General features: G+C 36.9%; 6 protein-coding genes across 10 annotated transcripts in view; 4 read left to right on the forward strand and 2 right to left on the reverse strand.

Annotated features, from left to right (window-relative positions):
- Window positions 1-1,865: 1,865 nt before the first annotated feature.
- LOC133836789 (suppressor of fused homolog) lies at window positions 1,866-3,741 on the reverse strand. Its single transcript, XM_062267375.1, has 3 exons — window positions 3,721-3,741; window positions 2,247-3,431; window positions 1,866-2,189 (listed from the first exon to the last, which is right to left on the reverse strand). Exons 1-3 carry the CDS (start codon window positions 3,739-3,741, stop codon window positions 1,866-1,868), a joined length of 1,530 nt encoding a protein of 509 aa, XP_062123359.1.
- An 8-nt stretch (window positions 3,742-3,749) lies between these two features.
- LOC133836932 (actin-related protein 1) lies at window positions 3,750-6,301 on the forward strand. Its single transcript, XM_062267543.1, has 6 exons — window positions 3,750-3,905; window positions 4,869-4,933; window positions 4,992-5,166; window positions 5,233-5,384; window positions 5,449-5,995; window positions 6,067-6,301. Exons 1-6 carry the CDS (start codon window positions 3,858-3,860, stop codon window positions 6,208-6,210), a joined length of 1,131 nt encoding a protein of 376 aa, XP_062123527.1. The 5' UTR covers window positions 3,750-3,857; the 3' UTR covers window positions 6,211-6,301.
- On the reverse strand, window positions 4,092-4,685 carry LOC133836934 (uncharacterized). Its single transcript, XM_062267549.1, has one exon. It carries the CDS (start codon window positions 4,554-4,556, stop codon window positions 4,179-4,181), a length of 378 nt encoding a protein of 125 aa, XP_062123533.1. The 5' UTR covers window positions 4,557-4,685; the 3' UTR covers window positions 4,092-4,178.
- Window positions 6,302-6,574: 273 nt separating the features above from the next.
- On the forward strand, window positions 6,575-9,129 carry LOC133836933 (ninjurin-A). Of its 4 annotated transcripts, none has more exons than XM_062267547.1 (3): window positions 6,575-7,402; window positions 7,966-8,142; window positions 8,920-9,129. In XM_062267547.1, the coding sequence occupies exons 1-3, from the start codon at window positions 7,376-7,378 to the stop codon at window positions 9,118-9,120; spliced, it is 405 nt and encodes a 134-aa protein (XP_062123531.1). In that variant the 5' UTR covers window positions 6,575-7,375; the 3' UTR covers window positions 9,121-9,129. The 4 variants fall into 4 exon arrangements, with proteins under 4 accessions (XP_062123531.1, XP_062123530.1, XP_062123529.1 ...); XM_062267546.1 differs by lacking the exon at window positions 8,920-9,129 and adding an exon at window positions 8,210-8,685 and having other exon boundaries at window positions 7,109-7,402; XM_062267545.1 differs by lacking the exon at window positions 8,920-9,129 and adding an exon at window positions 8,546-8,888 and having other exon boundaries at window positions 7,165-7,402.
- A 52-nt stretch (window positions 9,130-9,181) lies between these two features.
- LOC133836931 (DNA repair protein Rad60) lies at window positions 9,182-16,927 on the forward strand. Of its 2 annotated transcripts, XM_062267541.1 has the most exons (7): window positions 9,182-9,288; window positions 9,489-9,578; window positions 9,632-10,281; window positions 10,345-10,460; window positions 10,521-10,699; window positions 10,762-10,972; window positions 16,636-16,927. In XM_062267541.1, the coding sequence occupies exons 2-7, from the start codon at window positions 9,530-9,532 to the stop codon at window positions 16,925-16,927; spliced, it is 1,497 nt and encodes a 498-aa protein (XP_062123525.1). In that variant the 5' UTR covers window positions 9,182-9,288; window positions 9,489-9,529. The 2 variants fall into 2 exon arrangements, with proteins under 2 accessions (XP_062123525.1, XP_062123526.1); XM_062267542.1 differs by lacking the exons at window positions 9,182-9,288; window positions 16,636-16,927 and adding an exon at window positions 11,025-11,177 and having other exon boundaries at window positions 9,334-9,578.
- An 83-nt stretch (window positions 16,928-17,010) lies between these two features.
- LOC133836928 (endoplasmic reticulum aminopeptidase 2) overlaps window positions 17,011-27,210 on the forward strand; it is a 38,864-nt gene continuing 28,664 nt past the window's right edge. The window contains 1 exon segment of the mRNA XM_062267538.1: window positions 17,011-17,158. Within this exon segment, the coding sequence (XP_062123522.1) occupies window positions 17,011-17,158 (148 nt within the window).

Below are 27,210 nucleotides of genomic sequence, written 5' to 3' on the forward strand. Positions count from 1 at the left end.
GCTATTGGCTTAACAATAGTGTAAGTATTAATTTTAATTATAGCTAACCTTTTAAATAAATAAATAATTTCAGTTTAACAAAAATTCTTAACAATTTTGCAGTCTGTATTTCATTTTCTGACTTTATGATGATCAGGAATTAAATTTTAATTTAATAAATGTTTGTCTATTAAGCGAATTTCCTACGTGAAACAGATGTGAGCACTGATTATATTTAAGATGCCAGCACTGAAGAATTTGGAACAATAATTATATTGTGCGCAATTTTAAAACTAGGAAACAAAGAATACTGCCAACTAGCAAACAAAATCTTTTGCGATATGACCGCAATATCACTTATCAAATATGTGGGTATGTAAAGTCATGTAAATAATTAAATAATAATTTCCCCGACCATTGTTAATGTAATTTGCACAGAGCAGACACATAGGTAAATAATTAAATGATGATAATAAAATATTTACTGAGAGATATGTTCTACATTGTTGCAGCAACAACAAAATGTGACACTTTACACTACGACGACGCGTCGTCGACTACTTTCGATAAGAAGGCAAATTCCCATTATCTTTTTGGGGTTTGCATTACCCAAAAAAAAAGTAAATTATAAATGAACAGATTTGCGAAAAATGCAAAGAAGCACGCAAGGGAAGGTGAATTACAAAAGTCTGTAAAATCTGTTGATGTTACAAATATTTCTGCTTTAGCTTCAGTTTCAGCTGTTCTACTGCATTCTGCTCTGTTTTTATTTGCACGCTCGGCCATTATCAATGCGCTTTCAAAGTCGCGCACGTGTCCAACGGAGACGTCAGAGACACAAGAGCGCCGAAATGTGGGGGTCAGAGCCAAAAACACACAAAAACACGCAACAAATCGAAGGTAGCACAGACGGTTACGCAACAACACGCAAGTTTATAGTGTCATCAAACAAAAGTGGACAACTGGAGCTGCAACATGTGGCCAGTTGTTCTTTTGGCGGCCAATCGTACCTCTTCTAGCAAGTTGTATGTGATCCCTTTTTGCTGACCAAAGAGGCGAAACAGCAGCAACAGCACTCGACTAACGCGCACGCCACTGATTAGAGAGCGAGCGAACAGAAACAGTAACAAGAAAAGCGAACGCGCGCTGTTGCGAGTGATACACGACCGAACGCTTGCGTTGCCGGCAACGGAATGAAAAATAATTCAATTATTTTCCACGAGCTGTAGCTGTATGCAAAAATAACAAAAAGAAAAAAAATTTGTCACTTACTCACGACTGAGGCGCCTTAATCGAACGACGACAGCGTGAGACTCTAGCGTAATGTTCTCAGCTGTAAACAAAAACCAAAGCAGCGAAGTCAACTGCGACTGCGACTGCGTCTGCGGTAACGTTGGCAACGATAACAACGAAGATGGGCATAAAAACAAACCAGCCAAACAAAAGACAGAGCAAGACGCATTCCATCACAGTGCGGTTACATTTTACATACATAGGATGGATTTTTGCCCTTTTTTCTGAATGAAATCACATGATCAATTTACTGGCGCATCCCAAAAATACAAGTGTTCCAATTGATTTCAATTCTCAGAAATTAGAAACTGAACTGCACATGCGACGTGCCACATCTGTGGCTGCCTCTTGCTGCTCAGCGAGTGGCGCTAAGTGAGGATATCCGTTGTCGTGCAACATCAAAGCACTGACCCCGAGGCTGAAGCACACTTCAGCAATCTCTGGCGCCAAATACATACATACGTACAATGCAATCTTTATACGTTAAAAAAGTGTTTTATATATTTTTTGTTAACTTACGTGGTTAGTGGAAGATTCATTTCGGTTAAATTATAATACTAAGCAGAAGTTCTAGCTACGTTTTCGAGTATTTATCAATTGATATTCGGCGTTTCAATCGACATTGCGGTGGGCAATGGACAAATTGTTGGCTGATCGACAATTAGTTTAAAGTTCTTGTCCGGCCAATCGAATTCCAGACGTTGGGTGGGCTCCGTTTTGCCATCGAGTTGGGCATTGCGAAAGGCCTCCATCATGCGTGACACTAAATCATCTGGTATCAGCACCTGAATCCAATAGCCAAGCACACCAAATGGTTCGCTTACAGTTACAGCGGCTCCCGTCACCGTTTCCGAGACCAAAGTCAAGGCCAGATGCTGTGCCTTAAAGGTAAAGTGGCGTCCATGACGAATGCGATCCTAAAATGTAAAGTATCTTAAGAACTGCATCTACAACTGATGTATCTTTATAATTACCTTAATGGCCAGCAATAGATACTTGGCTGCATAGGGCGCCATAGTGATCTCGATGCCATCCAGCGATATGCAGTCGGGTGCTTGGGGCTGATTGTCTAGGGGACACGATTTGTGCAACGAGTTGCTGCTCAGCGACATTGATTGTGGGAAACTTGGCTCTTCGCGCTTAACCTGTGATTCAGTCAATGGTCGATTATTTTCTTCGCTAGCGCAGCGTTCGTTTAAACACTTAAAGTCCACATCCTCCTTAATCGTTTTGGTTTGTTTTAGTTCGCGGAACGCAAATTCTGCATTAACACCCGCTAAATCGGAGCCCTGCTTCTCCAGATCATCCTGCAGATTCAGCAATGTCTCGGGAAACAGCTCGAAGACGCTCATTGTGCGATCCATATTGGTGACCATCCAATCGCCGCCCGTTTGCACATCTTTGGCCAGAAAGTTGAGAACACCACGTCCGTTCCAGCGCGACGCTTGTTCCAATTCCTCCTCGGTAACACCTACGATTTGGCAAAAGTCCACAGTGCCAAACGGTGTCTCAATGCAGCCCAGCTGAGGATCCTGCGCCACGAGCAAACTGTTCATGCGTGATGTGGCGCTACCATCGAGACTCTTGCGCCATGGGATATTGTCACCAAAGCACAATCCGTTACCTGTCTGGAAGCAATAACGCGCTATGGATTGCAGTAGATTTGCCGGCCACGTTGGTGGTCTTAGCGGCTTTTCTGGAGACTCGCTCTGTTGCTTTAACTCAGCTGGCGTTTTAGCCAAACGGAAAGTCAATTCAAAGCCCATGCCCGAGCGTGTTGTATGCTCCTCCTTAAGATGTACACGCTGATCACCGTGCAAGTCACTCAGCCCGAAGCTAACATAATGCCAATGTGGTGGAACTCTTTCGGAGTCGCCTTCGCCTTGGCCATTGTTACTGTACATGCTGATATAGTCCAATGGATCGCTGCCTCCCAGCCAATATTTGAGCAGCGTCGTTACTTGCAACGGATTGGGCTGATCCGGATACACAGAAACGAGGTGATCGATCAAGGATTTTAGCCCAGGCGGCGGTTTGTGCTCCACATTATTTTCATTTTTTTGTTGATTCGGCCATTGTTTTCTTTCAGGTGTGTCGTCTACTTGTTGCACTTCATAATATACTGCTTGGCTTTGCTTTGGAACATATACATAAATATACTAGTGCTGCAATGAAATATACCAAAACATCGTGCTTCACAAAAATACTTCTCAAACGATTTTAACTGTAACTGCTGAAAATATTCATAAAATTTATAGCATAGTTTTAAAGTATTGTGAAATTTAATATGCAGTTTTCATCACTTAAAAAAAAACCCAATATAAAAATAATCATTCTTTCGTATTTGAGTGATTTATTATTTTTCACATAATCTTTTTCAAATTATAACGTATACATGAGCCAATTTAATTTTTTGTACAATAGTTGAAATCGAATAATTCGATATACAATTGAATCCAGCACTAACATGAACGTTTCATTAACTATCGATGTGGTATTTGGGTATTGCAAAGTGCGGTCACATTTACTACGACACCGCGATTCAATAGGAAAAATTTGCAATCTTTTTTTTATAAACGCACAAAATGGAGCCTTATGATGTCGTAGTCAATCAGCCTGTGGTCATAGATAACGTAAGTACAAATTAGCATAAAACGTCAATAAAAAATCAAGTAGATGGCCACTCCCAAGTGCACAAAGAACGTTTTTGGACATAGCCAAGTGACATCACCAATCAACTAACACGAATAAGCCAAGCTGCCTGTCTTTCCCTTCCCTTTGGCCATCAACCTTTCTTCAAACCAAACTGCAGTCGTGAGTGACTAATCCACGAAACAAATAGTTTATTTTGATTTGCCAAGTGTATTAATACATGTAATTTGTGGTAAATTGTTCGAGAGAAAGTGTTATCGCTTGAAATTATTGGAAGAGGCTTTAGCAAAGTGAGCGGCAATACGAATACTGCCATCCAGATTCATGCGTTGACAATATTCCGGCGGATAGACAATAGGCTGTCGCTCTCTCACCCAATACCCGGGTTCTTGCAAGGCCTTCAGATCGTAATCAGTTCGTAGGCCACATTTGCCATGATATAGCTGGAATAATGCTGGCCGATGTAACTTATTCAGTGCGTCTCTATTATAATCCCTCAAGCGCTGACACTCCTGATAGAAGTAATCCACTTCGCCCAGATCGCGATAATTTATGCATGTCAGCCCGATTTGTGGAACAAACTTTTGGATTTCCTTACGATAACGTTCCGCACTCTTAGACACTTGCAGCATGTCCCCTTGGGGGGATGTCTCTTGAAGTCATTTCTTGATTTTGTTAAAAGAATACAATTATAAAAATGTAAATAATTTGAAGTGCCTGCTGTAAGAAACTAAATTTGTGTATGGGGTAGTTTTATGCAATGCCTTACAAATTAGAATTTTTTGATTTTCTTTTGGAAATCAGAAACTTAGAATCTCTTTAAGAGCTTTTGATGTTTAAGCAATAGAATAAACCATTTCTTTTCTATTAATCTGTAATAGTATTATATTTAATATAATTTACTATTCTTATACATACATATTAATAAATATACATTATTACAGGGCTCCGGTGTGATCAAAGCTGGCTTTGCTGGCGAGCACATTCCAAAGTGCAGGTTTCCCAATTAGTAAGTGAAGCCAGCCACTCCCGGGAAATATAATATTCATTAAAATTTCACTCTTCAGCATTGGCAGACCAAAGCATGTTCGGGTAATGGCAGGCGCCTTGGAGGGCGACATTTTTGTTGGTCCCAAGGCGGAAGAGCATCGCGGATTGCTTAGCATACGCTATCCTATGGAGCACGGCATTGTGACGGACTGGAACGATATGGAGCGGATATGGAGCTATATCTACAGTAAAGTAAGGCAGAACATTATATATACGATTATTTCGAAGTGTTTAAAACCTGTTTTGATTCCTGTACAGGAACAATTGGCCACTTTCACGGAAGATCATCCGGTGCTGCTCACTGAGGCGCCTCTGAATCCACGTCGCAATCGCGAAAAGGCTGCTGAATTCTTCTTTGAGGGCATCAATGCACCAGCGCTCTTTGTCTCAATGCAGGCGGTGCTCAGTCTGTAAGCAAAGTTATTTCAACTTTAATTAAGCTTCCCCATTTCTAAACAAACTTTTCTACCTTAGTTACGCCACTGGTCGCGTTACAGGCGTTGTGCTGGACTCTGGCGATGGTGTGACACATGCTGTGCCCATCTATGAGGGATTCGCCATGCCACACAGTATTATGCGTGTGGATATCGCCGGTCGGGACGTGACACGATACCTGAAAACACTCATACGCCGCGAGGGCTTCAATTTCCGTTCAACTGCTGAATTTGAGATTGTGCGCTCGATCAAGGAGAAGGTCTGCTATTTGGCCACAAATCCGCAGAAAGAAGAGGCTGTGGAAACGGAAAAGTTCCAATACAAACTGCCCGATGGCAAGACATTCGAAATTGGACAGGCTCGTTTCCGTGCACCCGAAGTGCTTTTCCGGCCCGATCTGTTGGGCGAGGAGTGCGAGGGCATACACGATGTGCTGATGTACTCCATTGAGAAGTCTGATATGGATCTCAGAAAAATGCTTTATCAGAACATTGTGCTGTCGGGTGGCTCAACGCTTTTCAAGGGATTCGGTGATCGTTTGCTCTCCGAGCTGCGCAAACACTCAGCAAAGGATCTTAAAATTAGGGTAAATTTGCAATTGTGATTTGTTTATTAGATGCAATAGTAATTAACTTATGTTTAATGCTATATTTGCAGATTGCTGCGCCACAGGAACGCTTATACTCCACATGGATGGGTGGTTCGATTCTGGCATCGCTGGACACCTTTAAAAAGATGTGGGTATCGAAGCGAGAGTTCGAGGAGGAAGGCCTTCGTGCCGTGCATAGAAAGACTTTTTAGTTATGTTTATCGTAAACGTAAACGCAATTGTGTAAAAGGCTTAATTAAACAAAAAACAAACTGTGTATCCAAATCCATGTGTCAGCTCTAACATCAAATATCCCTCAAAATGAAATTCAGAATTTTTTGCATGTGTGTTATGCATAAATAAGCGCAAAGTATTTAAATGAAACAAAAACAAATGCTATTTATTGAAACAATTTGCTTACGCAGCATAGAGAATAAAAAAACTAAATAACATAATAACAATATTGAGATTATCGTATACTATGTAAATTAATAATATTAGTTTCAAATGGATTACAAATATGAATGTAGGTATGTGTGTTACGTAAATTGATGAGCTTGAAGATCTGCAGATAAAGAAAGGCCGAACAAAAGAAAAAATCAATATACAGATTACTCATACGCAATGCCATAATTGAGCTTGGTTAATTATTCAGCACTCGTGGAGCCGCTCTCTGTATCTTTGTCTCTCTCACTTGGTAATTTACGCTCTTGGCCACATTATGACGCACAACGCACACACTTTGTACGAAATCATGTTCAGTTCAGTTTGTATTCAGTTGTTTAATCGTTTGGTTGTGCCCCAATACCGGTCATCTCCATGACAACGGCAATACGAGTATAAAAATTCATGTTCGTCCAGCAACAACAACAACAACAACTTGTGGAAAAGGCTTCAATTGCATATATAGCATTTGCAATTGTTTAAACAAATGACAGAGCTAACGACGCGGAACCGTTTCGAAAACTCAACAATGGCCCAAATGGAAGAACGACCCAACGAAACAGAGGCAAGTCTAAGTAATCTCAACAAAGATACTACACATATATCATTGTTAATTAGTTACTTCTCTTTTTTTGTTATAAAAACTAAATATTAACCTTGAGCATACTTAAACTCATGTTTGAGCAATACTTTGGCGGAATACAGATAAAATTTTGTTCTCCATATAGTATATAATAGATATCTGTGCACCATTATAATAGATGTTTACCTTGTCGATATGTTTGGGAATGTGTGCATGTATCTTTTGTTGATGCAATTGTAAATTCCTGACTGACAGTCAGTGTGTCAGGCACATATATTGATTTTATAATTTAAACAAAATTTGAATTAACGCTTGGGAACTCATGCATATGGATTTCGCTCACTGAGGGTATGACAAAGATATCCTATATGTTAAAAGTGTGTGAGGAAATTTAAATTTTTTCTTTATGATTGATAATATATATTTAATTACACAACATCTAAGACTACTAAAATCACCATTTCTTTTGTTTTTTAACTGAACTCGTATTTTAGTAAGAAGCACTTTAATTTGATTGTTGATCTTTAATTAAATTAAACACTGTAGCTTAGCTCTCACTTGTATCTCCCTTACAGAAACCTGTAAAGAATGCATGGCAGGTATGAAATGTAGATAATCTTTCAATCTCTAATAAACATTTTTTAATACTTTGTTTAAAATTCCAAAATTAATGTTCACAACCGACAAACATCCTTGCTCCCAATGCACTCTTTTGATACTTTTAAGTAATTGGTTTTCTGTAGTTGTAGTTTGTAGTTTATCAGCAAGTCAGAACATCACAATCTGATAAGAATAGTTGCTATTTTTGCACAAAAAGTATCAGAATACTTTTAGAGTTGTTGCGACAGCAGAACAAAGCACACAAAAGAAAATAAATTATGGTATCATATGGCATATAAGTTATTTTGCCTTTTCAACTGGAATCCTGTTTGTGTTTCAGATGAAATCAATGGATGCGAATCGTTATGCGACGAAGAAAACAATTGCCCAGGGAATGCTGGATATAGCACTCTTAACAGCGAATGCATCGCAGCTAAAATATATACTACAAGTCGGAGAACAGCATCAGTTCTATAAGCTGATGCTAATACTGATTAGTCTGTCGATTGTTTTACAGGTAAATAGTTGAAAATACGCTTGAATTAAGTTGTTGTAACGGCTCGTATAAATGTATAATGTCGTAGATACTGTCGGGCGTGCTAAGTCTGTCGCTCAGTTTATTGCGGGATTGCCGACTGCACCAGCCAGAGTTCCATCAATCGGCCAATGTGATCAATCATGTGCGCACGGGTTTCGCCTTTTTCACCACCATGATAAATCTCTTTATATCCGCATTTGATAGTCGTCTGCCTCCGCCACAGGGCGATTTCTTAAACGAAGTTAACTAAAATATATATTTAGAGAAACCTAACGATTTAATGAGGCTATATATCCATAGTTAGGCGGTCCGTTTTACGAGCGTAGGACCCACAATTTCTGGCATTCTAAAAAAAAAATCCTAACAATCTCGATTTTAACAGCTTTTGGTTGGAATTCTGTTTGTGGTCATCGGCAGTCTGAATATTAACAAACAACATGACCAGACGGCGGCCATAATATTAAACGATGTCATATTGGTGGTCATCTTTATAATATCGGTGGTTAATGTTATAATTTCCGGTTTTGGCATCGAGTATTCCTCCCAACCACTTAGACTCATCGATCAGCACGCTAAAACGCCGTAGCTATAGATAAACATAAAACTATGATTGACAATAGATTTTAATTACGAAGCTAAACATTAACTAAGTATTATGTCAAATATATTTTGTAAGATTTCTAAGAAATAAACCAAAAACTATATGTTCAATCAATGTATACCAAACTTATTCTTTATGTTTTATCATTTATGTAGGTGGCTGCAGGAGTTTTGCTAGTTGTTCAGTCTCTTGTCAGCATTGCCGAGTCAAAGGATCGTTCCTTACTCTTTACAATCAATCATTTTGTGGATGCTTTCATATTTTTATCTGTGTTCTGTGATATAATGAAAATGAATTTTGGCTTGGATCCAGCGGTACCATTTAAGAATAACGATGTTGAAGTTTTGAAAACATAATTACACTGTATTTATACTTCATTTGCTACTTTATTGTATTAAAAACTCGAATAACATCAGTGTGTCAATTTGCTAGTCAAGCGTAGTATAAATTTAATATTTTAAATATTTAAATTCGCGCCTTTTGAAATTTCAAGAAGTGTGTACACACTGTTGCACAATTAGACGGTAGGTATTTCATTAATCGATAGGCTCACTTGTTTTTCAATCAGTGTGACCACTTTGGTTAAATAAACCGATGAATGTAGTATGTTTTGATGCATTATCAAGTATTTTGTTTAACACAATTTGCGCCCACTTTGCTTAATACGGCGTTGTTCAGGTTGCTTTATTTGGCGGCAAGAATTAATTTCTTTTCTTAACATTAGACATTTCTGTTGACAATCTAATATTGACAGCAATATTTACAATGTCCGATGATGATGATATATTCAATGTGCCGACAAAGCGGGCAGATGGTAAATATAAACAACAAACTAATGGTCAGCTCTAACGATGGCTCGTCTTCCAGAAAATAAATTATTTATGCCAAATGAGGAGTCGGAGGAAGCGGACTACGATTTTATTGAAGTGAAACCAGTTATCAAGAAACCCACGAAACTGACAAAGAGCAAGCAGGTGCCGGTGGAGAAGCCAATTGCCAAAAATAGCAAAACCCGCAAAGCAAAAGAACTCGATGAGCAAAAGCCGGCAGGTAAAACTTCACCAGAGGAAGCAACAGTGGCGCCACCTTCAAGACGAGATTTGTCGCCCGTTTCGCAAATGATCTTGGAAATGGAGCAAAGAGAACACCAAGTACACAAACCTCCAAAAGAGACAATACAATCTGACATTGATGATGCCTTAGCGGAAATGCCCGTGGCGCGGCGAACTAGAGCGGGAAGACGAAGCTTAAATCCCCCACCACCAGATGGGATTGAACAATCTGCTGCCGCTCCTGCTGCCAAGAAACCATCACCACCAAGGCAACGAGCTAGCCGCGGGAAAAAGAAGTCAACAACAGCAACAACAACAAGACAAACCCAAGCAAATACAATTCCCAGCATGTTTCTAGCTGGACCTAGGGGGAATCGTCATCAGGTGGCAGAAATTGCGGCACGTGCCCGCGTTGTGGACACCATTGATATGGTTACAGCTGTAATGCCGCCCATAGAGGGTTTTGTAAGCAAAACAAAAGTCTGTAATGGTAAAATAAATCATAAATGATTATTTTCTTTTTTTTAGGTCAACTTGGACTCGGATGAAGAGAACTCGCCGGCACCTCAATTGGAAGGAACTAGTGCAAAAGAAACCAAAAAATACGATTTTGATAACCCAGAAATTGATGTTAATCTCAGCTGGTAAACTAAACAATTTTACAATTTGAATCAATTAATAATTTAATACAATATTACTTGCAGGCAGGGCGAAATTCAAATGTATAAATTGCGGCAATATCAAAAATTTGCGCAATTGTTTAAAGAGATCTCTGAGCGAAATAATGTGCCAGTTGATGACATTGTCATCAATATGGATGCTAATTTGATAAAACCGCAGCAAACACCTAAAGATGTTGGCCTAAAAGTGTTCCACATATTAAGTAGGAATTATTTTAAATTTTTTACATTTCTTTACTTATTTAACAATGTTTCTTCATCCAAGATGGTTATCCATTTGCATCCGGCAACAAACCTGCTGAGCCAACCAAACATGTTGATCTTTATACGAAGCCAAAGAAATTCCAGTTAAAAGTCCAGGGAGATCGATGGAAAAGACCTTTGATAATTCTTATGAATAAAACGGATAGCTTTAAAGTATTGTACATAAAATGCGCCGAGGAAATGGAATGCTCTGTTGATGATTTTAAACTATTGTAAGTTGTGAACACATTTCAATTTTCTATATAATATTTACGTATATTATAGTTTTGATGGGGAATTGTTAGAGCCAGATGATACGCCAAGAAATCAAGAAATGGAAGGCAATGAGATGATAGATTTTCGCAAAAAAATAGAGTTTAATTTGTTATGTTATAATTATTTGAAATGAATTGTAAAATAAACTTCGATTGTCTGTGTGTTGCGATGTCAAGATCTTATTGATTGCTAAAATGCTCACTTGAAAGTAGCGCACATTACACCCTAAGAATTCTTTATACACCCCTTATATTTTGTTTATCTAGCATATATAGCGTTATATTTTAGTACTCGCACACACAACGAGAGGAAACAAAACAAAATCTTTGTTGTTATGCGTCTTAGCAGATGATGTTGGTTTCGTTACTTCGTTTTCTTAGGGGGGTATGTTTGGTGGTTGGGTCCGGTTCGGTTCGGTTTGCTTTTGGTTTTGGTTTGGAAAATGCTGCCCTCATCCTGCCGGCTTTCCTCTCTCTCTTGTGCTCTCTCGCTCATTCTCCGCCCCCCTCTCAATCTTGTGCAGTTTCCCATGGAATTTCACTGCACAGAAATTCTGACACAGGATGAAACGTGCGCAGCTTTCAACACTGAAAGAGAGAGAGCGAGAGAATGAGAGAGCATAAAGGACTCTCGAGAGCGAAAGCGTTCTCTCTTGTTTTTGGTCAGCTGCCCGTTGCTAGTCGACAACACATTTTGAACAGAACGAGTTTATCCTTCGTGCTAACTAGTCGCATTTTATTTACGCGCATTTCGTGTGCAATACCACAATTAATATAAATATTATATTTAAGCACTTTTGTCGAAACGAAACTTCCACAAAAAGACTCACAAAGCGGAAAATTCGCCTCCCTGTTGTGTTGTGTTGCTTCTTTATACTGTTTTCGTCGCGAGTTTTCTTTGTGTTCATCGGTGCAAAAATCAAAATCGAAAAAAAGTTTTATTCATTCAGCTTCCCAAGGCATATCCAAGGATTTATATACTATATACACATAGATGCGCTAGGTGTACAAACTTGGCGCCCAAAAGAAAAATGTAAGCAAAACAAAAAGGGAAACGAAACGAAACGAAATGTATTTTGTGGAGAATGTTTTAAATGCTTTTGGGCGCTTCACTTGGCTGCCCGTGGCATTGACAAATGTGTTTATCATGTTGACTTTGAAATGCGAACAATTTAATTGATGTGTGCCCAGACACAAAAGCCATCAAGCCAAACACACAGCTCCACCTCAGCTCCTAAAACTCCTAGATGAGTGTGTATGTGTGTGTGAGTGTGTGTGTGTGTCCGCCCATTAATTATTTATGTCGATTGTTGCCCATTAACATTTAAAGCAAGTGTGTGTGTGAGAGTGAGTGAGTGAGTGTGTTTTGTGTTGCTCATAAACATGCATATCAACCAGCAACATTTCCTCTTCTCCCCTACTCTTCCACCTCCTCTTCCGTGTTACCTTTTTGCCCTGGCTGCTGGCTAAAAATAAAACGTGACACCTGCGAAATAAAAAAGAAAACAACAGAGTTAACGTGTGTGTGCGTAGTTGAAACCTGCCGACGCACAACTCTCAACCCGAGGTCACACCTTTCTCCCCCTTTCACTTGCCTATGGCTAATGGCCTGAAGAGCACACATACTCACACACATACTTTAACTAGCTGTGGGACTAAACTTGATTGCGCACCCTTCTTGCCATCGAATTGAACTGAATCGAAGTGAATCTGTCGATTGGCCTTCGATTTGACATAATGCAATTGCACCTGATGGCCTTCAATGTCCCTCCAATTTGCGACACACAAAACTTTTAAGCTTTTAACGGCGACAGTCAACGAGCTTTAACGAGTGTGTGTGTGTGTGTGTGTTTTTTTGCACCTGATGAGCTTGTTTCTCCCTCCAGTTAAAAACTTTTCAATTAAACTGAAAACGTTAATTGCATTCACACACACAAACACACACACACACACATTTACAGCAAACTTGCATATGGTTTTTTTGCTCTTGTATTTATTTGGACTGTAAACTATAGTGTGTTAAGTTTTGCTGGCAATTCTGTCGCATTAATTCCCTGGACAGCATATTTAATTTATGCACACTCTGCGTTCCCATTTGTTAAGCACCCAAATGGATTTATAGCGTTGCTGATTTTTTTCGTTTTGTTTCATTTCTTTGGGGGAATAACAAACTTTAAAGAGCACAATTTTGTAGATTCACAACTTTTTTAACTTTCAAAGTTTCTTTATTTCGAAAGTTTAACTGATTATCACTCTTGCAAAAACTTCAAATACCTTTGAATTTGTTTCTATATTGAACATTTTTGGTGTTGACGTGCTTTAACTGATTTGTATTATTACAAAAAAACCACAATCTTTTATTTAACTCAGAACTAAGTATTTATTGTATTATAAATTTCGATTAGATTTAATTTAAATTATTGTATTTACAAAGAGCAAAAGTTTTATTGTAATGGGAAATATTTTAGTTAAAACCTTTTACTCTAAGCGGAATTATTTTTCTTATTAATTGTAATTTCAATTTTCTACTTAATTTCATTTAAATTGTATTTATTTTCTTAGTATTTCTCGACTGCTCAATTTTTCGTACAGTCAGCAACTCATGAATAATTGCTTTATGTTCTTCGGTCTTAATTCTGATTGATTTGGCAATTTATTTTATGTATTTACACAGAGTTTGGTACACTCTTCTTACTCAATTTATGACTTTATTTATTTTTCACTCTATTTTTTACTTTCTGCCATTTCCAACTTTTTTGCTTTGCACCAAAATGTTGATGTTTCTATACTGCAAAAGTTCCTTTAAAATTTTGTTGCGGCTCTTTATCATAGCATACTTTTTGGGGCAAAAACCAAACGCGTTGAAATGTTATTCAACCTTCTTTTAAAGTTTTAAAGTTCAAGTTAAAATCTGTTTAGTACTGTATTTTTCACTCTTTTCATTAATAGAATTACCCATTAGCAGGGTATCTTTAGGTCATGCAAATCAATGTTTGCCGCTGCTGATGTTGATTTTGGTGTTGTTTTTCGAGCTGTCGCGGCAGACCGGAAGTAACATAACAAATGACACTTTGGGGCACAATTTGTGCACGTGTCGCATACACCATGCACACACACACACACACACTAGGCACACACACACTTACTAATACTGTTGCAGCAATGGCTATTTTTGGCTGCATTGTCTTTTGAGCCAGGTCCTGCGACTGTCCTTCAACGTTTGCGTATTTGTGTTTGTGCAATGGGCGCAACAAGCACAAAAAACTGAAAACAGAAAAAGAAACGGAGGCACAAAGAACAAAACAAAAACCTGCTGACGCCATTTTGCCATTAATTCTGGCCACTTTATGGCCAGGCCAAAACAAACTTGTGCCAAACCATTTCGCTTTGAAACGGAAACTACACACAGCTACAAAAAAAAGAAGCCAAAAACAAATAAGCAAAGCATAAGGACTTTGAAAGCCAATTTGGCAGCAGCAGAGTTGAAATTTGAAGACCGAGTTTCAATTTAGAAACTGCAGAGTTTAGATTGCAGTTGGCTTAAAGTTGCCAGCCAAAAAAAGTAGCTTAATTTATGAGGAAGTGTAGCTGGAATTCGGTGTTGCGCTTTGTTTGCTGTGTTTTGATGTCGCTTGCTTTGTTTGCGGTATTCATTTGAGTTTGTGGTGCTTTTGTTTTTTTGCTTTTGCGCTTGTTTCCTTGCTGAGTACTGAGTACTGAGTGCTGTTGGCCCGGTTAACAGTGGTCTGGCCAAGTGCTTTATTACGTTCGCTTTTAACAAACAGCACAAACAATTGCCTCGCCTGCCGACTTTTGTATCGGAGTGTTTTGTTGCCCCCCTCCCTCCGCTACGCTTATCGCTGCTTCCCGCTCTCTCTCCTCTCTCCTCTCTCCTCTCTCTCTCTCTTCTGGCCCATTTAACTGGCCGTGCATTGAACTGTAGGCGCACCTCTTCGATGATTTCTTTCTGCCACTTGCCACATTACGTATACGCCCCAGTGCTGCGCTGCGCTGCGCTTTTTGTAGTAAATTCAGCTTTGCAATTATTGTGTTTGAAGCTGCCCCCAAGGCTATCGAAATGTTGCACTGTGCTCTGTCATTGTTGCTCCTTTTGCTCGACTCCATGTTTCGCCACACAAAGCACTCTGTGTGGACTGAAGACAAGCAAATCGAGTCGGGGAAAGGCGTGGCGGGGGAGTGGGAGTGGCATTCGCTTGAGAGAGCGGTGAGTGCTCTTATTAAAGTTCGTTTTGTTTGCCTTCAACAATGTCGTCGCCGGCGCAAAGTGACGCTAACAGCTAACAGCCACAGACTGCACAAATAACAAGAAGATGGAAAATACATATATACATATATATATAACTAAAAATAAAGTTGCAGTCTGGACACTATCAAGACAGAGAGTAAAATATATATGCTACAGCAACAGCAGCTTGCTGCAACAGAAAAGAATTTCTTGTCCTTCTTCTGTGTTTTTCGCAAAAGATTCTTTTGTTTGTAACAAATCAAATAAATCAAATGACAGAAGAAGTTTACTTTTTGCTGCAATATTAAAAATATTTTTGAGAGCTGAATTCATATAGTATTTGTGTGTCGACATTTTGCATATTAAGATTTACAATTCTGTATAAAAGGGCTCTTAGTCAAGAAGGAAAGAATGCATAAAAACTTATTGAAATGCAGACAAAGGTTTTTGAGCATGACAAAAGCAAAACATTTCTTTTACCCCAATTTGTCTGACGCTTGAGCTAAATATTATTGGTTATTATTGTAGTTATTAAAGTTAAAAGTGGAGACTCATCTTTAGAAAAATTATTATTCTTTCTCATAGAAAAATTGTTTAAAAGAATGCGTTACGGGTTATCTTCAGTATTGTAGATTTTAATAAAAAAGTTTGTTATATTTAAATTAGATATATAGATTTTTTATTACTTAAAGTGTAATTTACAGAGGTTAATAATCGTTTAACTTGAAAGGTTAAGCAGGACCCACATTTTATTCAATTTATTGTCTTTATAAAATTGTTAAAAGAGGTGTTAAGCTTCATTCATTGTTATATTGTTATTATATAAAAGTAATCTTTTCTTTCTCTTTGTAAAATAGAAAACTTAAACTGAAACAATTTTCAAAATAGGTAAAGGTTATTCTTATAGCTCAGGATTAGCATTATAGTTATATATTAGTCATTTTATTAGCTTATTTGATATGTTTTGGCAGACGAAAATATTATTTTTCTGCCTGTCTATCCTGAAAATTTCAGCAGAAACGTTTAATGAATACAGGTGTCAACAACAATTTGTTAAAGGATAGCATATAGTATTAGGATATTCATAAAGCAATAACTTAGGGTAGAATAATACTAATAATTTCAACAGAAGTTGGCATCACAATGAAGTCTCCACACATTACTGTTAGTTATACATCCTTTTGTTCCTTCATGAAAAACAGACAGTTTTCGGAATGAGTTATATGAGTTTATGAGATAGCTCTTCCACTTTTAAAATGCCATAGCAGCTAATGTTGGCATAACTTTCATTCGAGAACAAAGCATAATACACATTTTATATCTTCTCTCACTTAAACAAATAAAACTAATGACTATTTACCCACTTTGCTTGCAGTTTTCTACGCATAATAGCAAAAGCATACATACATACATACATATTTGTAACTGGACCAATTTATACAAAGCAAACAAATACAAAACAAACGAAACAAACAACGGACAAACAACAATCAAGGATCTTCTTCAACTCACCGACTTCTGTCTACAGTCTACACTTAGTCGTACTTTACAACGTCATTCTATTGAATACAACGCACACATATCGCACTCATTTGCTAAGGAGTAAGAAGGAAGAAGGAGAAAGGAGAAGAATTGAGCTTGGCTCGATTATAACCCCATCCATATAACCCCATCACCCCCGGAGGAAGAACCCCCCCAAACGGCCATCAAGACGGCGCCGCTAAAGCCACAAGCGTATAAATTTGGTCAGATGTTATGTTGTGGCTTCTGTTGTGGCAACATGTCGAAACGGGATTACAAAGTGGCCACCACAGATGGCATCGAGCTGGAGCCGCTTGGCGGCGAAAAGACCGATAAGGAGAAGGACAAGGAGAAGCAAACGAATGGCGTCACCTTTGGTAAGTGGCATTCAAAAAAGGATTTTCCCTTCTTTCTTCTTCCTTATGACAATTGCAATTGCCCGAGCATCTCTCAAGATGATCAAAGCAAAAACGAGTGCTGCATAATTGCACTTGTGCATAATTTGGCTGCCAATCTTGGCCAGAAAGTTGACTGACTGTCGACTGTCTGTCGCAATGGTTTCATTCACTTGTTTTCTTAATTACGCCAAAATGCAAAACAAAAAAGGCATTAAAAATGCATGCTCCCACCTGCTGTCGGCTGAGATGTGTGGCGTTAATTTCGTATCCTGCAGGAAGCTGTTAGTCATATATATACCATATATGTATACGTATACCGTGGTTGCTCATACGCCCCGTTGGCCAAGCTCTTCGTGAACGTAAACATAATGAATGTCATGGCATGTCGCTGTCTCGACGTTTCCTTCGCCTGTTGAAAGTTGCGGCACATTTTTCCTTTCCTTTTTGCCTCTTGCACTTTTTCCTTCTCTTTATACCCGCTACGCATTCGGTAGAAGGGTATTATAAGTACATATGCAGATGTAAGAGGTATATGCAGCCCAATAAAGTGTATACTATTGATCAGCGTCAACAGCCGATTCGACATAGCTATCCATGTTAGTATATTGTATATTGGTATACTTTGTACTCTATGGTATATTTTGAATTTAGTACAATATCGATATACTAAGTATATGTTTCTGTATGGGTAATATTTTTTGGTATATTTTGAATTTAGTATAATTTTAAAATACTAAGTAGAGGTTTCGGTATATATTAGTATTTTTGTGGTATATTTTTGGTATGTTTATGGAATCTAGTTTCTATTGCAATTAGGTAACGGGTATCTCACAGTCAAGCATAATCGATTTTAGCTTTTTTCTCTCTTTTAAATTCGTACAATTGGTATATTTTGTACTCTATGGTATATTTTTATTTATTTAGTATAATTTTGATATGCTAAGTAGAGGTTTCGGTATATATTAGTAATTTTTAGGTATATTTTTGGTATGTTTATGGAATCTACAGGCATGCTCCGGTTTTCACTTTTCGTTTTCGTTTTCGATTTGGGACCAAAACCGAGATTTTCGTTTTTAGGTGCTCCGGTTTTCACACGTTTTTGGTCATCGTTTTGCTATCGGAACGTTTCATTTTTTACTGCTAAAACAGCTGACTTGTGTTTTGGTTAAAAGTAAACAACGCAAAAAAATGTCTTTTGTATGTCCAATTTCGTGCGTGGATTGAACTCACATAAAGATATTTTTATCCTGCATTGTTTATTTATGCTTCCCCTCAATAAAATATATTTGGCTTTTCTCTTTTTGCAAAGAAAGATTTGATACTTTCTTTAAAAAAATCAGTTGAACGGCAATCAGCTGTTACCCACAAAAATGGGGATGCCACCTTTTAATGTATTTCATTCCGGTTATTCCAACAATTTTTTTATAAAATTTTAACACATAAGTAATTAAATTAAATAAATTAATTTTTAAAAAACATATTTTACCCAACTTCAACAAATTTATCGCCATCCGTTTGATTATACAAGTATTTTTAACTTGCTTTTTCATTCTATCAAAAGTATGGCAGCTTAGGCGATAACTCATGGTGTCGGACTTATCGGTCGCTCACCAAAACGAAAATTGTTGTTGCCGACGGCAAAATTTGATATCCAAATTTGAGGTGGGGTCAGAAATTAGTCGTTTTAAAAATAATTACAAGCCTAATTGATCTGCTGGCGGTCTTAAAAGAACGACAATAAACCAATGAGTCAACTACTTTTTTTCCTTTTGCAAATAAGATCCAATTTAATATAGAAAAAGGCATTTACTTTTCATTTCGGCAAGTCAAATTTTCTCGAATTGCAATTCGAAAAAATCTTGTGAAAGTGAAAACGGGAGCACCAATTTTGTCGTTTTCGATTTCAAAACGAAAACGAAAACCGAAAGTGAAAACCGGAGCATGCCTGCTAGTTTCTATTGCAAATAGGTAGCGGATATCTCACAGTTGAGCATACTCGATTTTAGCTTTTTTCTCTTTTTTAAATACTTACATACTAAGTATAGGCTTCGGTGTATTTTAGTATTTTTGTGGTATATTTTTGGAATCTGTTTCCTATGGCAAATAGATTGCAGATATTTCACAGTCGAGCATACTCGACTTTAGCTTTTTTTTCCTTCCTTTTTTTATAACCACAATTCTCTTATATATATTTTTTTGTGTTTTCATTTTTTGCCTGTGGCAACTTGCAGTCTTTTCAAAGATACCCTGCTCACCCCTCATCAAAAAGGGGGACAGACATTGTCGGACAGACCTTTTTCCACTGGACGCCACGCCAGCTCGCCTTCAGTTGGCTCTGATTTCAGACATTTAGAGATGCTCAGTTTCTATTTTGTTTTTCCCCTTTTTTTCTTTCTTTTTTGTTTGTACATTTGAAATGCACACTTGTAATTATTTATGCTACGTGCGAGTGTGCGTGTGTTTCTGCTTGTGTGTGTGTGTGTGTGTGCGAGTGTTATAGATATAGAAATTGCACCCTGGGGTATACTTTACATTATGTGGTAAATAAACTTGCAAATAGCGGCAAACGGATTGCAAGTTATTAAGTTGTGACATCTTGAAACGGACACAAAATAAGATATCAACAGAAGTCGCTTGAAATGTAAGAGGAAACGTCGACGTGCTTTTTAAACAAACTGTTAAAGAGTTAAAGTGTTGAAATGAATTTTAAAGCAAATGATTTACTGCCAGACGGGCAAATATTGTGGGCTTTGCTTAAACAGAAATTCAATGGATTCAATTTTATGAAACCTTAAATTCTGCTTCTACAAAATAAGATAATTAATGAGAAAAGTCTTTAAATCAAATGGAAATATTTAGTCTTATTTCTTATGCGTAATATACATTTAAAATGTGGCAATTTAAGAAATTAACACTTTAAACATATTTTAAATTATAAAGCTCTGAGTAAACAATAGATTATTTGAGGCAACTCTCAATTTAGGATAAAAACTGAAAATTTACAATATTTCAATATTTCTGCTCTTAGAAAAAAAATACTAAGAAATATTCTTTAAATTAAATGAGATAACTATAAATATAAGTGATGTTTTGTAATTGTTTATTCAAAGTGAGTTTTGTAATTGGTGCGTTTTAAGAATTTAAATTTAAATTCTTACAATTCAATTTCAATGTTTGCTTTCTTTGTAATAACAATTTATCAAGACTTTCTATAAATTAAATACGAAATGCGCAAAATGTTGATATTTGTCTTGTTTTTATTATTATCTTTTATGAAAATTTGCTTATTAAACAAAATTTCGTTAAATACTAGGAAAGTTGTTGACACAAATGTGTTTTTAAAAGGACATAATTGCGAAAAGAACTTCAGAATATCATTCATCTATCTGTATCTTTGGTTTTCTCATTTAATAGAACGCCTTTTTTTTCTTAAAAAGTTTCGTTTCTAAAAGCATCATTAAGTTGTTTAGCAAATTCCAAATATGAAATTACATTCATTTTATTACACTTTTTATTTACTATTTTTCGAAATTGCTTTTCATTTATTATTAATTGAAGTTTAACATATCTAATTCAGGCTCGACAACTATGATCTATTATTCTGCAAAGCGTCTTTAATTATTGGCCAAATTCAACACATTTATTTGTAGTTAATTAATAATATACAAATTCAAAGATACAATAGCGTAACTTGAGCTTAAAATACCCTCAAAGTGCAGATATAAATGACACTTGAAGTTCATTAAATATGCACCCCGCAGAATAGTTTGCAAATGTCATTTAATATTAAAGTCATCAGAGTGATTATAATGCAACAGCACAAGTCAAATGCAATGTGATATTAGTGGCACTTCGTCTGTTGACTATCCATGGTAATTGAAATTCCCTTTCCCCAAGGAAGAGAGGGAGATAGAGAGGGAGACAAGCAGTCTGGCATTCTTGCCGCAGTCTAATCATAATCATAATCATAATCATCGAAATAATCATAGTCAACTGAAGCGAGCGTTGAGCTGCAGACAATTTGTGTGCGTTATCCGAGTTGCAACATCGCTTGGCACTTGGGCACGGCATCAAGGCGACCGCAGAGGCGAAAGAGGCAACTAAAGTGTGCCACAAGATGTAGCAATAGGCTTGGCAAAATCAGTGTCACGGGAGCAAAAGAGAGAGAGAGTATGAGAGAGAGAGAGAGCTGCGCTGTCAGCGTTGCAATTAAGGATGCATAAACTGGAGTAAGCACTCAACTTGATGCTGCCCCACTCAAAATAGGCAGCCAGAGGGAATGTGTGTTTACCTTTTGAAGTAATACGAGGCGCATGCCGCATGCCACACATAGCGTTCAAGAGCTGACAAAGTGTTGCTGCAACATCTCAGTTGATGTTGCTGTCGATGCGGCTTCAGCCTCAGCTTTGGCTTCAGCTGCAGCTGACGTTAATAATTGCAGGATGCGTTGATGTTGATTGCATTCTCAATGGGCTGACACTCACACACTCTCACACACACACACACACACACACACTCGCTAGCACACACACTTGAAGCTGCTTGACTTAAATAAAGAAGTCCTGCGCATCCCGTCAGCAGAAGAAATTGCAAAAAATACAAACAAAAATGGGGCTAACAGAAACAATGCAAACCAACGGGAGCTAAAGTGTATGTGTGTGTATTGGTGTATGTATGTGTGTGTTTGTTGGCGAGTGAAAGTGAAAGACACATAGAAAATGGATAAAATGTGTTTTTGGGTCAGGCCACTTGAAGCGTTGCGAGCAGGAAGTCAAATGCTAGGCAGGCAAAAAAAATATAATAAAAAATACCGACAACCGTAGCGCCATCTGTTGTCGACTGTTGGCAACTCGGCGGCGCATAATTGTTGCAACTTGCAACATAAAATTGGCGCAAGCGAAAAACACACAATTAAATGCAAAAAGGGAGCCGAGCGTAATTAAATAGAAAAGCTAAATGGCAAATGCAGGAAAAAAAAGACGTGCAAAAGGAAAAGTGGCAAAGAAAAGTCAGCTAGGGAAGGGGGAGAAACGCAACGTGGCAGGAAATAACAATGACAAGCGCAACGTTAACTCAGCCAGAAGCCAACTCAATTGTTGTTTGTTATCCTCGTTTTGTTGTTATCCTTGCAACCAGAGCAAATTCAATCTCGACTGCAATTTCTGCACAATTAGTTGGCAATTCAATGCAATATTTTTATACCCGCTACCCATAGGGTAGAAGGGTATTATGACTTTGTGCCGACTGGAAATGTATGTACTATATATGTCCATGTCTGTCTGTCCGTCCGTCCGTATGAACACCTAGATCTCAGAGACTATAAGAGATAGAGCTATAATTTTTTTAGACATCACTTGTTATGTTTGCACGCATACAAAGTTTGTTTCAAATTTTTGCCACGCCCACTTCTGCCCCCACAAATTGACAAACCTCGAATAACAAACGTAATTTGAAAGCTAGAGCCGAATTTTGGTATACTACATACAATAATAACTATAGTCTTTGTGATTCCTGAAAATTTGTTTGCGATCAGATAAAAATTGTCAGTTTTATAAAAGAAATATTTCAAAAGTTATTAGAGAAATACTACATTCTATAGTATATCTTGAACATAGCACCAAATCAATATACCAAATATACCATTTGGTATATTTTAGTATTTTTTGCAGTATATTGTTTTCGTAAATTTTGAGAATAATTTCGCAATATTTTGCTTTTATTCAAGCATCGGGTATCTCAAAGTCGAGTCCCCTTGACTATGGCTTTCTTACTTGTTTTTTTCTGCGCTGCGTTGTTGTTGCATTCATGCCTGTCCACATGCCACTTGCAACTGCCTCAAGTGGCCGATTGCCTGGCTGTTGTAGACCATCGCCATCGAGTGGCTGCTTCAACACGGTCTGCCAATTAATTAAACCATTGAAATTTCCACAAATTGAGTCGGCAATTGTGCATTTGCCAAGTGCTTGCTCTGCTCGAGTTTAAACACGAAATTTAGCCATAGAAATGCAGCATCTCACTTACCTATACTTCTCTCTCTCCCTCTCTTTCTCTCCCTCTCTCTCTCTATTCCTCCATTGCCACCTCTCTTTCTCCTCTCTCAAATTCTATGCAAATTTAATGCATACAAATTTGCAAATTTAATCGGCTTTTGCATATTCTTTTTAGCAAACTTTAAGTCTTTGAATATTTCTAGTTTAAGCTGCTTTAAATGTTTATGGCATGTTATAAAGTTTCATTTTAGTTTTTTTCCAAACTGTGCTCTTAAATCAGTCTCTATAAATTCTGGGGAAATATTCATGAAGCTGTTCTATCTTGCCATATTGCTCTGAATATTTATTGCCTTTAGTTTGTAGATAAATTGGAGTTGCATAAAGCAAAAGAAAAAAATTAAATTTTAAAAAGTTTGCTCTTAAGTTTTGCTATTTAGTGCATTTATTGGATACATAATATTTTTAAATTTATTAAATTTTTCTTTGAACACTGCAATTTTAAAGCGGTTCATAAAGCATCCAATTTCATTTGTTATTATGCATATTCGCTAAAATATTGAATTAGACAAAATGAAAAAAATGTTTAATTATTAAAAATTAAATAATGTTATAACTAAATTTTACCTGGCAATTATATTTATAATAATATTTTTCAATTTTAAACGCTAGGTCGCTAGCACTGCTATTTCAAAGTTCACAGCTGTATATTAAAATTAAATGAATTTGAGTTGGGCTTTTAAAAAATGTATCAATATTTTATAGAAAATAACTCTAAACTTTAAGGAAGGAATTTAACGTATTATAATACTTATAACTTTCAAACTAAAATTAGACTAGAAATCTGATATATAAACGAAATTCATTTTTTAAATAGTTAAAGATAAACTTACATTAAACGTTATTATACAATTATCACACTTAAACAATCATCAAGTTTCTCTTGAATAAATTGAAATTATATTTTTTTTGATTATTGCAACATTCTGTACCAAAACTTGTTTATTATATATTTTCATTATATTTTTGTCCGAAAATCTTTAATATAAAACTTGTTCATTATATATGTTGCTTATATTTTTGTCCGAAAATCTTTAATTTATACAGAAATTTTCCGTTTAACTAGTAAATATTTAAAGATGAGCTGTCAATATGTATTCGATTATTTTGCTCATATTGCAAAAAGAAGTTCATAAATTCATAAATTTCCTACAATATTCACGTTCATCCATAATTTATGCTGCTTGTCTTTAAGCCCACTCTAAAAATTATCTAACCAAAGGTCAAGGGTCGTTTGAACATCTTGTCTTTCACACCCAATTGTCACACGCTTTTTTGGCCAACTTCTGTTTTGGGTTAATACGTTTCTCTGGCTCGCGCATTAAATTATCTCTCGCTCTCTTTGTGTTTCTGCCTCTCACTCTGCCTCTCACTCTCTCTTCTCGACTGTTGACAGCGTCATAAAAGATTCATGAAAACCGAGATTGAAGCCAAGACTGGTTATTTTCTATTATTGTTTTTGGTGTTGTTTCTATGAGTATTTCTATGGTCTATTGCCTTTTATTTGGAGATCGTAATGAAGTAGAGAGATTAACAAACACTTAATCGACCAATTACGACTATCAAGACCCCAACTGAACTGAATTCAACTCAACTCAACTCAACTCAACTGAACTGAAGAACAGTCAGTCAGCAATTCAACCAACTCAACCCCATTAGCAACTGGCGAGAAGTTGAAAAGTTTCTGGTTGCCTGTGGCAGCCACATGACGCAGTAACAGACGCTGTGGCAGCAGCAGCTTAAATTTATTGATTGTTTCATAAACAGCGATTATTTAACCACCACATTTCGATTGCACAGCCCCAGCAGACACTTGTGGCCATGTTCACGTTCAAGAGCTGGAAGCCCTTAACACAACCCCCCTAGCAATGGGGGAGAGAAACATCTCCCCACTAACCCCAACCCCTCCCCTCGCACCCTCTCGCACACACACACATGGTTGGGGCATCATCATCATCCAATGTGCTCGACACACAATTGATGTTGCTTCGGTTCGGCTTGTGGGCTGTAAATTTGCATGCGACAGCAAATACTCGTATTTAATGCTGGACACGCGGGTGGCGACACCCACGCATTGCGTTAAGTAACACAATGATATGAGGGGGGGGAGGGGGAGGGGCAACCAACAGTAGCAGTAGAACAGTCAGGGGGGGGAGAACGAAGAGGGAACGACAGTGGGATTGTGGCAAGCGGTTGCCGACGATTACAATTGAAATAAAAGTAGGCACAAGCGAGGGAAGAATACAGTAGAGTCTGCTAGACTGCGAGATACGCGTTTAGCATTTTTACGAAATACAAAAATTTAATAATTTAAGTAATATATGTAATATATTTTAGTCAACAATTACAGAATTTATATTATTAATTCTACGTTTAAGTTATACAACAAATATTAAAGAATTTATATTTTTGAAGTAATATATTCGAAGTAAAAATTAGACAATAAAACTAATTTAAGGCATATCCAGTTCTTAGCAAATATCACCATTATTTTCATTTTAGACTAATTCATTATTTATTATATACATACATATAAGTTTACAACAAAATATAATCTGGATTTTTTTTATTATTTTGTTTTCTTTGTTTATTTTCTATTGAAAAAATTTTTTTTTTATTTTCTTTTCTTTGCTTGTTTTCTATTGAAATTGTTTTTGTTTTTTCTCTAAAGAATCAACACAATAAGTTAGTTACATAAGAAACCTTATAGCACCCTATGAGAATAGTAAAATATGTATAGGATAGTCTGAGATTTTGTATGAGTTAGTTATGGGCTACAAAAATTACGTTTATTATATGCCAAGTATGCTTTCAGTTTGATTTTTTCCATTTGTGGGGAGTAAAGAGTCGTGGCTCCATTGAAAAGCAGACTTTATCAATGTATCGCCATTACAAATATTGTACTCAAATATAAGCATTGTAGCTCATATAGTCTTTGAGATATTGATGTTCATACAAACGGACAGACAGACCGACGGATTCAACTTTAACGTATTCATTATTATTACCAACATTTTCTTTGCTTCATATGTGTTTATTTGTATTTTATATTATAAATACATTAGATGGTTAGTAATTTAATATACCCTTTCACCACACCAGTTATAGGGTATCAGAGAAAACCCTAGAAATTGGCATGAACGCAGTTACGAGTCGTTTAACTGCCGCGTCGGCAGTTCTCTTTCTTTTGTGGCATGCAACTTGTCAGTTGACTTTTCCCATATTCCATTTACAATCGACTCTTTGCATAGTATTTGCATTTCTTTTTTTTTTGGGCGACGTGACAAAGATTTCATTGAGTTAAAACCCTTCTTGAAATCTTTGCTTGCCCCTCGCAGTCCCTATTCACTTCTTTATTTGTTGCAAGTTGCCGTGACCTGCCGCTGATCCCGAAAACAAAAAACTTTTCCGGCTTTTCATCAATCAGTTTTGGACGAAACTTTGTATTCGTCTATATGTATGTATTTGTGTGTATTTACCTTTAACTTTTTCACCGAGCTGCGGCACAAACAATATAAAAAATTCAAATGAACAAGTACAAACAAGTTTCGTGCAAGTACAAACAGGATATTTTAGCGGGAATGATTCTCAAGTTTCGCTTGCTCTTCGAAATCTAATTATAAGATTGCTAAAAAGAAAGCTTTCTTTCGTAGTTCAAGGAGCAACTTTCAGGTAGATAATGATTTCTTTTTTTTTTTGTGCTTTTCTGATTTCGGGTTTCAATACCGTTTCGTATACCGATTCTTGAAACTTTGCTAAATGAACTTTTTCGCTTGCATTTGACAGCTGTTTGCATATTAATTATTCGCAAAGTTCTTCATTTGCGGAAATTTCACGGTAATTGAGAAGTATTTTATTTGTTATCAAACTTCTCAAATATAAATTCGGAGCAATATTGTTATACATTTTTTAGAGTTCTGAAAAAAGCGATTTCCTTTTTTTTGTCAATCCTAAAAAATGTTGTTGTTGCTTTCTCATGGAATT

The sequence above is a fragment of the Drosophila sulfurigaster genome, chromosome 2R, assembly GCF_023558435.1.
Source record: "Drosophila sulfurigaster albostrigata strain 15112-1811.04 chromosome 2R, ASM2355843v2, whole genome shotgun sequence".
Taxonomy (NCBI): Eukaryota; Metazoa; Arthropoda; class Insecta; order Diptera; family Drosophilidae; genus Drosophila; species Drosophila sulfurigaster.